Source organism: Cololabis saira, chromosome 15, assembly GCF_033807715.1.
Source record: "Cololabis saira isolate AMF1-May2022 chromosome 15, fColSai1.1, whole genome shotgun sequence".
In the NCBI taxonomy this organism is placed as follows: Eukaryota; Metazoa; Chordata; class Actinopteri; order Beloniformes; family Belonidae; genus Cololabis; species Cololabis saira.
The window spans coordinates 22987720-22999928 of record NC_084601.1 but is presented as its reverse complement, the minus strand read 5'-3'; the positions used below and the strand labels follow the sequence as shown (position 1 = coordinate 22999928).

Genomic DNA, 12209 nt, shown 5'->3' with positions numbered 1-12209 from the left:
CGACATATTAATACTAGTATTATATTGAGATTCAACAGCAAGTATTGGCAGATAATGATGCTGTAAGGACCAATCACCTCCCAGAATGCTGATAGAACTGCTTTCAGAAACATCGTGTTGGGCAGAATTATCAAACAGATCCAGGGCAGCAAACAGGCTATATATCAAATCGGTTTTATTTTTTCCCACATTCCATTTAAATGTTTTCCATTTTCTGTCTATTTTGGTTTTTCATTTTTGAGAATTTGGTTTTTAGCATTTTATGCAAATGTAACCCCAAGACAGTATATAAAGCAAAGAAATATAGACAATTTATGCAATTATAACTGAAAACTTTAATGTTTTCATACCTTTAAACATATTTAAAGGCAAAAACATGGCACTAGTTATTCTCGTGTCCAACAAAATATTCCTTTTTTGGGCATAAACAAAAAAATACCAAAAGTTGTAATGTAATGATGGAAAAAAAATCGATCTTTAGACATGCGTATCGATTTTTAGGAATTAATGAGAATCGGAAAATAGATTTTTTTTTTTCAACACAGGCCTAGTCTTCCCAGGTGGTTTGAGATGATTGACCTGTGGTTTTCCTGCAGCGGAGGTGAAGCGGGTGGGAGACACGCTCCTCGGGATGGCCACCCAGTGTGTCCAGGTGAAGAACGTGGTGAAGACGTCTCCTCAAACTCTGTCCAACCTCTGCCTGAAGATCAATGCCAAGCTGGGAGGCATCAACAACGTCCTGGTGCCTCATCAGAGGTCCGTAAGCAGCATTCAGATATCTGACTGTAGATTGTATAAGAAAGAAGTATTACACATACACTACATCCTCTGAAAAAACACAATGTTTGTTTGTTTATTTCGGTCATTTCCAAATTAAGAATTCAAATACAAAAGAAAAGAAAAACACAAATAAACATGAAGTTAATGCTTATATTGCATTAGACCAAAATATATAAACAAAACCGAAAAGGTGTAGGCTGAAGCTTAGCTTATTACCCTTATAATACATTTGTCAGCTCCTACATATACCGATCAATTAAAAGAAAAACATTTCATATACTTTTTGCATATTGAAAACATTCAATATACTGCATAGACCTATTATCTATTTAAGTTCTGACAGTTACATAAACACTCATACAATATGATCATACTTAATGAGCCTCTTGTTCTTCATTTGGTATGTACTGCACTCTTTAATTTCCATTTCCAAAACATTCCACAGATTAACCCCATAAACTGAAACACATCTACGTTTGACATCCGTTCTGTTCTTTGTTTTATTGAACATACAGCTTCCTCTCAGTTCATCTACACTTTATTTTTGCTGAAACAGCTTCTGGATACAGTGGGAACATTATTATAAACCTTGTACATCAACAGTGATATAAATCAACAAGCTCATTAAATTTGAGTATCTGACAATTAATAAATAATTTATCCGTTGGTTTTGTGTTTTTATTGTTTATTCGGATCCCCATTAGCTCTTGCCTTGGCAAGAGCTAGTCTTCCTGGGGTCCAGCAAGGACAAACATTCCAAAACATATTACTCTACAATCGTCCTTTAACCAAAAAACAATAATTAAAAATTAAGAAGCTAAAATAAAAATAAAATAATATAAAATAAACAGCAGTAGAACTCAATACAATTACTTTGTAAAACTAAACCAAAATCACAACATCACATCACAACACTTTGCCTCTGAACAGTTTTGTTCAGCATGTTTTAGTACAGTAGTTCAGTTGCATTAGACTCAAAACCTTGCAAAATAGTACACTACATCAGATGTTCCTTTGGTTTTGTGTTTACGCACCCGGAGCTGCTGCTGATCGATTGATCAAGGGCTGATGATTGGCAGAACGATTTTCGTGAATCTTACAAAGGCAGTAAGGGGTACTTAGGATTGACCACATTAAAACTGTGAAAACACTTGCTCTTCTGAGGTTGTATTTGCTTATGAAGGAGTGATCGAATGAATCGAAACAAAAACTGTTGGTCCAGTGCCTTGGGAGGGGCAACGTGTCCAAGTGGTGGTCGTTAACCAGCCTGATTTCCTGTGTCCTGCTCCTTGTTCAGACCTTCAGTGTTCCAGCAGCCCGTCATCTTCCTGGGCGCTGACGTCACTCACCCTCCGGCCGGCGATGGGAAGAAGCCGTCCATCGCGGCGGTGGTGGGCAGCATGGACGGCCACCCCAGCCGATACTGTGCCACGGTTCGCGTCCAGACGTCTCGGCAGGATACGTCGCAGGTGACTCAGGTGTGTGAACTAACTTGGTGAGGTTTTTGCTGCCCAGAGTTGTGGTTGCGTTTCTAAGTGCTCTGGTTTCTCTCCTACAGGAGCAGCTCTTCAGCCAGGAGGTGATCCAGGACCTGACCAACATGGTGCGCGAGCTGCTCATCCAGTTCTACAAGTCGACGCGTTTCAAGCCAACGCGCATCATCTACTACCGCGGGGGGGTTTCTGAGGGGCAGATGAAGCAGGTGAGTGGTGGTAAAGCAGGAGGGGGAGATGATTCAGCCCCAAAGCACAGAGCAGACCAGAGAGAACTCCATGCTCCGGTGTTTCAGGTGGCCTGGCCGGAGCTGATCGCCATCAGGAAGGCGTGCATCAGTCTGGAGGAGGACTACAGGCCGGGGATCACCTACATCGTGGTCCAGAAACGCCACCACACTCGTCTCTTCTGTTCAGACAAAGCTGAGCGGGTCGGTACTGCTCCCTCTCTCTATGACCTTAACTCTTTTCCTGGTTTGTGTTGAGGGTCTGACCGGGTCTGGATGTCCCTGCAGGTCGGGAAGAGCGGGAACGTTCCAGCCGGCACCACCGTGGACAGCACCATCACACACCCGTCCGAGTTCGACTTCTACCTGTGCAGCCACGCTGGGATTCAGGTGAGGCTCACTAGAGATGCACCGATCAGGATTTTGAGGGCTGATCACCAAAATCAGTATCTGATCAGATATTGACGATCACCGATCACAGCGTGAAATTAGTGATGCACCGATTGTTCGGTAACCGAAATTGTTCGGCCGAAAATGGCAAAAAAACACTTTCGGTGTTCGGTGGAATAAGTGGGAAAAAAACCGAACAATTAATAACGGCGTTGTAATATAAATAGACTGGCCGCTCCCGTAACGGTTGCGCACCACATAAATAGTTGGCCAACCAAAAACTAACCACATAAGAATTTTACCTAACATACACCAGCAGGTGGAACCAAAACAACATAAATCAATCTATTACAGGTGCGTTTAGATAGAGGAAATCAAACAGCGAAGAGCGTGGAGTGAAGTGGTGCGATGCAAACATGTCAGCAGTGTGGAAGTATTTTAGAGTGGCAAATAATAATACAAGAATGGCTGTTTGCAATGAATGTTCTGCTCAAATATCTAGAGGGGGCACATCTGCAAAGTCTTTCAGCACTACAAGTTTGATTTATCATTTGAAATTATAAAAAATGTATTTTGCTAATTTATTTATTTTAAGTTATTGTTCTTTGCTGGTATAATGTCTGCTGGAATATTTAAGAAATGCTGGGAAATTAAATTTTTTTTCAGTTTTTTATGTTCAACAAATGTTTTCTACCTTGTAATTTTGTAAAAGATTTTTTTCTTTTAAAAGCATGCCTAAATCACATTTATTTGATTTATGCAATGGTGAAAAAATTGGCAAAATAAATGAAAAACTGCGAAGAACCATGTTCGGTATTGTTCGGTATTCGGCCAAGTGTTTATTATTATTTTCGGTTTCGGCCACAAATTTTCATTTCTGGTGCATCACTACGTGAAATACGTACATTTTTCAATATTGTTGTCTCATGTACACAACACTGCCATTGTATTATTAGGTATCAAAATTAAGAGATGAGAAAGTATCATGAATTGACTTTTTTATTTCAGGCTGAGGCAATGAGCAATATTTCCACCTTTTTAGAGACGACTTGGACTCATGTAGCTTATTAACTTAAGATTTCTTGTGGTAATAAATGTGTGTACAACACAACGTGCGGTACACAGACAACAGTAGACATGTCACTCTCAGAGTTGATACAAGTTGTAAACTATAAACCTTGGTTTTCTTGTGGAAAAAAGGAATTAAATCTTACAATAAAAAATGAATTATGAATTATTAAGCTTTGTGAAAGCTTTAGCGATAGCATCCACGTGTGAGTGAAGCACAACTCTACACACTAGAGCTCCAAATGTCACTCGTGAAGCCGACTGACACGACTGTCGTCCTGCATGAGGCTTTGGACTGTATATAGTTTGGTATAACTCTGGCGGACGTTCATCAGTGAAATATTTACGACTCTGCTGCGCGTACGGTGGATCCAAGCAGCTCACGACGCGTTTAAACCCGATGTCTTCTACAACAGAAATGATGATCAAGGCTGTTGTAAATGTCATTGGATCGGCCCGCTTTGAACTATTATTTTGAGAACGCCGATCAAAACCGATAGGGGCAGCATCGGCCGATACCGATCGGTTGGTGCGTCTCTAGGGCCCACAGCCGCGGAGGTGCTGCTGCGAGGACCCACACGGAGCCTTTTCATGACTCCACCTTCCTGTCCCTCAGGGAACCAGCCGCCCCTCCCACTACCACGTCCTGTGGGATGACAACTGCTTCACGGCAGACGAGCTGCAGCTCCTCACCTACCAGCTGTGCCACACCTACGTCCGCTGCACGCGCTCCGTCTCCATCCCGGCACCGGCCTACTACGCCCGGCTGGTGGCTTTCCGAGCTCGCTACCACCTGGTGGACAAAGACCACGACAGGTGAGGCCACGTTTGTTTCACCACATCTAGACGGCATTAGAGGCTGGTCTGAGCCGGTGGAGGTCAGGGCTCGTCACTGGAGGGTTTTCTGATCGCTCCAGATTCCTCTTATTAGTAGTAGTAGGAGCAGTAGTAGTATTATATTTTAATAATAGTAGTATTTTTATTATTATATCTTCTCATCTTGAGAAGATATAAAGATATAAGATATAAAAAAATATATAAATCCTCCAATTTAAATGCTTTAGATGGTGTTTAACATCCAGGGTTGGAAACTAGTTTTTAACTTGAAACACTTGTGATCAGCCAGTCAGATGTCAGGGCCGTATCAGCCAATCAGACCACACAAACGTTAAGCAGCAGGAGCGTAAATCTTAGAGGTTCTTCTTTCCAAATTTGGTGTCAAAATTCTTAATTTTCGAGCTAAAATTGACATATTTCACGTGACCTCCTTCCTGTTCATTAATTTGAGGCAATTCTTCCTGGGATTTTATTAATTCATGTGGAATCTTAAAAGGGATGAAATGGAGAGATAAGATAAGTCCAAAAGACCTGCCGAGGCCTTCGCTTGGGAGCAGAGAAATGCAGGATAACAATATATCATACTTGTGATTTATTTTGTTTGATTTTTGAAGTGTGTTTGATGTGACCCCTCATTGATCTGCACTCGGCTCAATGACCACCATTAAACGACGTTGGGACTAGTTAGTAATTGACCCTTTGTCAAGCCCCGCCCCCGTTGCTAGGTAGGACAAACCTGTCATCTCTCCTGTCCACTTCCATTGTAAAAACACGGTTTTACATCACTTTATTTCTAAATATTGGACCCAAGAAAATCAACAGCAACTAGATATGAATAAAAAGGAACACTTCACTGTGTAGTGAGTTTAAAGAACTGAGGTTTTCGGCGAAAACAATATCTTTTGATGAGTTTAGCTGATAGCACGGTTAGCTGATAGCTTTATCCAAAGCAGACATTTTTTGTAATTTACCGTTGGTTTTGGGATGAAATGTAATCCTGTGATTCTCTGGGTAGCGGGTGTCACTTTTACAAGCGAGCACACCGTTTAACCATTTTAAGACGAATAAATAAAGGCATTTGCAGTTGTAGCTGCTGCCGAGCCGGATTTCTGCCAGTTTGGGGATAAAAATACGTTGCACCCTCACTACACTGTGTGCAGTGCGTTCCCAAGTTTCCTTTTACTAATACAAAGTTTAAAAAAAAATAATCCAGGGATTTAAATATCGATACAAAGCCAGTAAAAATTAGGCTTTTTCCACTAAAAACTGATGTGAACAAGAGAGACGGCTGTTTTGTCCAACCAGATATTCTGACCCGGATGTAGCAACGGAGAATGATGTTTCTGATTGGTCAGTCAGGGACCAGTCAGAAGGCTGATAAAGGGTCAGTGCGTGAGGTAAGAGTGTCTGTCCTGCGTACCTGTGAGCATCACTCCCGTTCTGTGTTGCAGTGCTGAAGGCAGCCACGTGTCGGGGCAGAGCAACGGCCGGGACCCGCAGGCTCTGGCCAAGGCGGTGCAGATCCACTACGACACCCAGCACACCATGTACTTCGCCTGAGCGGCCCGCCGGCCGCTCCACCTGTGGATCTGTCCGCCTTTCAAACTCTCCACTTTTGTCTTTTTGTCTCCGTCTGTCATACTCGCTCTTCGTTTTCTGATTCTGCACCAAAGCGGCTCGTAGAAGAGGGAGGAGGAGAAGGGGGGAGGGAGGGAGGGAGGGAGGGGGGGGTGAAGGGAGGTCAAGGAAAATCTTCAAGCAGCGTTCCCAATCAAGCCGCCATTTCAACCAGCAATCCCGCACCGCGAGCCTCGCCGGGGCTTCGGTGCGCCAGCGAAAAAACAAAAACAAACCCCCCCACACACACAGACACCCCCACCCTCCCCCACCCACACACACCTACAAGTTGAGCCATTATTTTGAGTTTGTTTTTGTTTTTTCTCATTGAATGTCAGATACGCGGAGCCTGGGAGGCCCCGGGCCCCCGGGCTCCCCCAGCTAAGCAGGACTCTTATCTACTTTACCTCAAAGCCCCTCGGGGCCAAATCTGTCACAAGGTCTGGGGTTCGGCGGGTGGTGGGGAGGGGGGATACACGGACGTAGGACAGAGGGGCTCGACCTTTTCAGAATGATATATTATATAAATATACATATATATTTTTCCTTTTTATGAGCGTGTGTCGGAACTTTTTCTCCTTGGTCTTTTACAAGCGAGGTGACCTGGGTGTCCACGCCCACTTTCCTTCCATCCTGGTGAAGAAGTGTGTCTGTATATACATGTACTGCTGTATGAGTGTGTGTGTGTGTGTGTGTGTGTGTGTGTGTTTCATGGCAGGCCACTGAACTGTAAAGGGAAATCAAGGAGATGACTGCTGTAAATGCCTCAGATGAGTTGTTTTTATATATTTCACACATAACAGACATAGAAGCGTATATTTCCACGTGTAGGCGGTATCCGGAGCAGTCCTGGCTCGCGTATCGTTGGAAACTCGTCTGGAAGCGGTGGATGAGGCCAGGTCTGCTTGGTGACGGCGGCACCAGCTGAGTTCGTGCCGTCGGCCTCCTTTTTTGAAAAGGCAGGATCTGGTTTTTCTTGGGACCTGATCGTATGATGAGACCGCTGGACGTTTCTGGACTCTCCGGGCCTCCTTTCTTACTGGCCGACTCATTGCACTGACCGGGACGCTAGGCAAGCAACAGAGGGCACTCTCAATCTCTCGTACCTTTATGCATTTATACATACAACAGAAGCAGATTTGTAAAAGTTTAATATAAGATGTTTTGTGGTTATCTTTAAAATTGTTGTTTAGAAGTAGTATTTTACTGTTGTCGTTTATCGTTGTCGTCGTTACTGTTGTGATAAAATTTTAAGGTTGGCCGCGGAGACACTTGTCTGGTTTTTGTGAGTTCAGGATTCAGTTTTTGAGCTGCAGGTTAAAGCTACCCGAGGCAACATTACCGTGTCGGACCACATGGGGGCAGCATATCACAGGCAAGTTCATGTTAACCCCCTAGCAGAAGGCATGAAGACATGCACCTTTAGAGGAATAAAATGGTATTACAAGACATGCAGTGTAGGGTTTTATGGGTAGGGGTCTCTTTAGCTACTAAGATCTTAGGTGAATTTAACATCTGATTAAAAATGTAACAGAGGAGAATAATTCTGTCCATATGACTTAGTAGCAGCTACCTTTTCTCATGGCCGCTACTGGGGCTAACCAGAGAACCGCTAACCAGCTCCTTGGCCATTTCTCCAGCCAAGACCCCCCCCCAGCTTGATCAGAACCCTTCCACCTTAACTGGACCACTAGCCAAAGATCAACGAGCTTGCTTTATTCAGACCTCTGCTGGGACAGAGTTCCCACAAAGCCGGGTCCCTGTATTTGGTCCAGATGCCATTTTTCAACATCAGACAAGAGTTTAGACGGAGCGGAAGGAAGGAGAGGTGGCGCTAGCTGGCATGAGCTCAAACGGTGGTAGCTAAAGTTGGTTAGGCGAGTCCCAACCAGTTGGTTTGAGCCTCTAGTGGTGCAAACTGGTATTACAAGACGTGCCAGCCCATCCCCTCTAAACCACAGTATTACTCCATCACGCCCCCGTGTGGTCACAGGTGGTGTTGCTGAGTAGTGTGGCTTTCAGAGGCAGACTAGCAAGTTGTTTTTATCATTTTCTTTTTTTCAACTTTAATTTTTGTAGCATTTCAGTCAGCAGCGGCTACGAGGATGGATGAATTCCTGCTTTTCTCTGAGGATAACGTGATAGTGTGTAGCAGATCGGATCGATGGAGACAATCAGGGCTTGAGCTGAAGTTGGCTTTTTAGACTTTTTAAAAAAATGGTTTCTACTACCGTGTTGACCTAAATCCATCACGAAGTCGCCGTTTTAACGTTTGTATTGTATTTTAACGCGGTTTTTAACACTGGACTGAACAAGCACTGCCTGGCGGAGGGGCGGGAGCGCCGCGGCGACGCCCCCCGGTGATGGAAGCTGCGGGTCGGGAGGGAAGCGGCCGGCGCGCACGCCTCAGCAGGAGGGGCAGCTCGCAGGAAAACCCTTTTGTAATAAACCACCCGTAAAGCAGCAGGTTTACTATGAATGAGTTTGAGCGCCTTCCTGTCGACGGCGTGCGCGCTGGCGTCCAGCACGCAAAAACCATGTATTTCAAAAGGGCAGCTCGATGTTGCGGGCGGGCGGGCGGGGTTAAATCAGTGGAAACATCGATCCGCGTTTTTATCACCACGAAGCAATATCAACCCAGTTCAAGATTTCAAGCTAAAACTCTCCTCGTTGTGGTTGTTGGTTCTTTTACGTGACTGTACTTTTAATTATTATTTTTTTAATTGTTTGGCTCATTTTTTTTTTTGCTCGTATCAATCAGTGGGAACGTGCATTTTGGTGGCGTAGTTGTGTAGGCTTTAGACAATTTCTTTTCAAGTGACAAATGTAGACTTTGCTCGCCTGCATGCTGGCGTATCACCCTTTTAAAAAAAGGAAAAAAAAAAAACTTTTAGGAAGCATATTTATTATGAGAGGAAAAATATACGACTTGTTTTTTTTTGTGGGGGGTAAATGTTTCTAGTCTAGCAATATTCGTCCCGTCTCTTTCGGATGTGTTGATGAATACCGTGGAGGTCTGTGGTGAGGGGGGCCGAGGCTCTCGGCGCCGGGTCCGGATCCAAACGAGGTACTTTGTTCAAACGTGGACCCGCCGAAGAGCCCCGCCCCCCGCCCCGCCCCCTCGCCGTTGCTGCAGCGAGCTGCGTGCCCCCTGTGGCCACGCCCTCTGTTTCCATGGCAACTCCGACCCCTCGCAGGGTCCTATTTTCTCTGAGGTCTCTGCAGCAACGTCGGAGGAAGACGACCTCTTTTTAACCTTTATAAAGATAAACTCTCCCTGATTGTTTCTGTGCCCGTTTTAAAAAGAGAGCATGAATTATTTTGACATTTTTCTCACTTTGATATCTTGTTATATCTTGACAGATTTGTAATTTTTGTGTATGATGCATTTATTTTTCTTGTCCTTTTTGGTTCCTGTTTGGAGGTTTGTTAAAGCTCTACTTATTTTTATTTTCCCCCTCATCCGGCTCATGTTGGATCAGAGTTGGAGGTTCTGTCTTTGGACTGTTCTGATTGTTTCTGATTGGATGTGAGGGCCGAGGCTAGAGCCATTCACTTGCTGTTGTTGTTATTATTATTGTCATGTGAAATGTTCAGGATTTTTTTCTTTTTTTTAAGCCTGCAGGGAAATCTTGTGTTAATGTGCAAAGTAATAAATTGGTATTTTATGCCCAAAACGTTGCTGTGGTGTTGTCATTATGAGTTCAAGCAGCAAATATTATCTATATATTTTTTCATTATTATTGATATAGTTTTTTGAAAAGTTCTGTCGAAGAGGATAAAACATGTCTGGTTCTGGAACCGCCTTGAGCTGGTGACTTGTACTGGTTCCTGGTTCTGGAAGCAGTCTGGTCTGGCAGCTTCTACAGGTTCCAAGCTGCACCGTCTGGTTCTGGAACAAATTTGTCCCTGAAGCAACATCTGATGATCAAAATGATCTCAACATTGATCATTTGATATGGATGATATTATGGACGTCGCCATTATTGTTCTTATTAGGATTATTAATATTAGTTTTATTTATGATGAATATACAATTTGTAACATTAGAATTTGGGAACTATTGATGTTATGTATTGGTCACAGAACTATAACTGTTACAAAAATTATTATAAAATCATATAAATGTAATTGAATTGTAAATGGTGGCAAGTTTCTGGCTTTCAAAGGGGAGTTTCAATAAAATCGAGCATCAGATTAGTTGTATGTATATTGTGTTTATACGTACGTTCATTTTGTTTTCCAGCTGGCTGGTATGTAACTGAAAGTTTTACCTCTTTAAAATGTCCCAGCGTCCCACCCATTGCTCTGCCATACATAAGTTTTCCCACAATTTTAAATAAAAAAAAAAAACAACTCCCTGTACAGATCTGCTGTGTTGGATGCAGCCACTGGCCAAACTGCACTGACAGAGACGGTCCAGTACCTTGTGATAGCACTTTGTTACACAAGAATCTGTCACATCAACTCGTGTTGCCCTCATCTGGTCACAAGAGGTACTTCTACACAGGGTGGCTTTACATCTACGGTGTGCAGCGATGACAACCCACCCAGCAAAGTTACATTGAAAAGTCGTTTAAATGACAACTGTCAGTCGTCTAAACCACTTTTTGTTCTGGTTGAAAAGTGAAAGGCGAGAAGTCGTCTTTTCCGGACAAGAAATGATTTCGAGCGAATTTTCGAGCGTGACACTGAACGCATTTGGTTTTTATATTTATTAATTCTCGTCTACTATGTTTACGAAGGTACATTATTAATTAGTGATTATTATTGTTTTGTTGTTGATCCATTGTTTTGCTGTTTTATTTTTTGTGCTTGTGTTTGAAATAAAGATATCAAACAAACAATGAAGACATCCATTGACCTCAAAACATCTTTTTTAGAGCTAAATCTGGACCAAGTCAGGCCGGTTAAACACAGACGAATATTGAATGTCTCTTTCAGGGATAAATAAGGGCTGTGACAGGCCAACCATTAAACGCCCAAGAAAGACGTCCAGTGTTTGGTGGGAAAGGTCTGAAAAATAATTTAAAAGGGTCTGTTAGGGCTCCGGACAGCTCAGTTGGTCGAGCGTGTGCACCATCTACACAGGTTATCGCCCTTGTGCACGTGAAGCAGGTTCTGATCTCTATGGAGCTAAAACAGTCTAGATATTCATCAGTGCACAGGATGTTTCACAGGTGCATGTGACAAGGGTTACAAATGTGTTTCTGATGCACACAAATATAACTTGATTTATAAATAGCTTCATTGCATTTGTGTGTGATTTTGAAATGCCCTGACTTGCCTCAACCCATAAGTTGTCTTTTTTTAAACACTAAATGATCTGCAACCAATATATCTTCCTTGTTTCTGCCAATCATAAGAATGCACCTCATGTGGGGGACAATTTACTCATAAGCCAATCACATTAAGCCATTCAAACCACATGTGAATTTCAGTCAGATCAACATGGCTTCCAACAACGACAGTGCAGCGCTAAGTGAAACATCTAATTTGATGTTTGGTTACTTAATCCCATTGTTTGTTATGAGAAGTTTTAAGTTATTAATCTCAATTATGCACCTGTGAAACGTCCTGTGCGTTTGAGAATATTGAGAATATTGCCTTCTAGACACTTTCAAAATAAAGGCACAAACAATCTTTAGGAGAAAAAACCCCCCAACTTTCTGTCTGAAAATTTGTTCGGGAAAGCGATGACACCATTTATGGGAAGAAACAATTTATGTTTCTGTGAAAAGGTTCCTTGTATATGGAAGAATGTCCAGAGTACAGCCATGAAAGACAACCAAGAAGA

At 42.9% G+C, this 12209-nt stretch overlaps 1 protein-coding gene across 4 annotated transcripts in view; it reads left to right on the top strand.

Annotated features, from left to right (window-relative positions):
• ago4 (argonaute RISC component 4) overlaps window positions 1-6493 on the top strand; it is a 38954-nt gene extending 32461 nt beyond the window's left edge. For all 4 annotated transcript variants that reach the window (XM_061741098.1, XM_061741097.1, XM_061741096.1 and 1 more), the window contains exons 13-19: window positions 597-756; window positions 2078-2258; window positions 2339-2482; window positions 2570-2704; window positions 2789-2890; window positions 4575-4774; window positions 6247-6493. In XM_061741098.1, the coding sequence (XP_061597082.1) occupies window positions 597-756; window positions 2078-2258; window positions 2339-2482; window positions 2570-2704; window positions 2789-2890; window positions 4575-4774; window positions 6247-6355 (1031 nt within the window). In that variant the 3' untranslated portion in view covers window positions 6356-6493. The remainder of the gene's footprint in view (window positions 1-596; window positions 757-2077; window positions 2259-2338; window positions 2483-2569; window positions 2705-2788; window positions 2891-4574; window positions 4775-6246) is intronic.
• Window positions 6494-12209: the final 5716 nt, after the last annotated feature.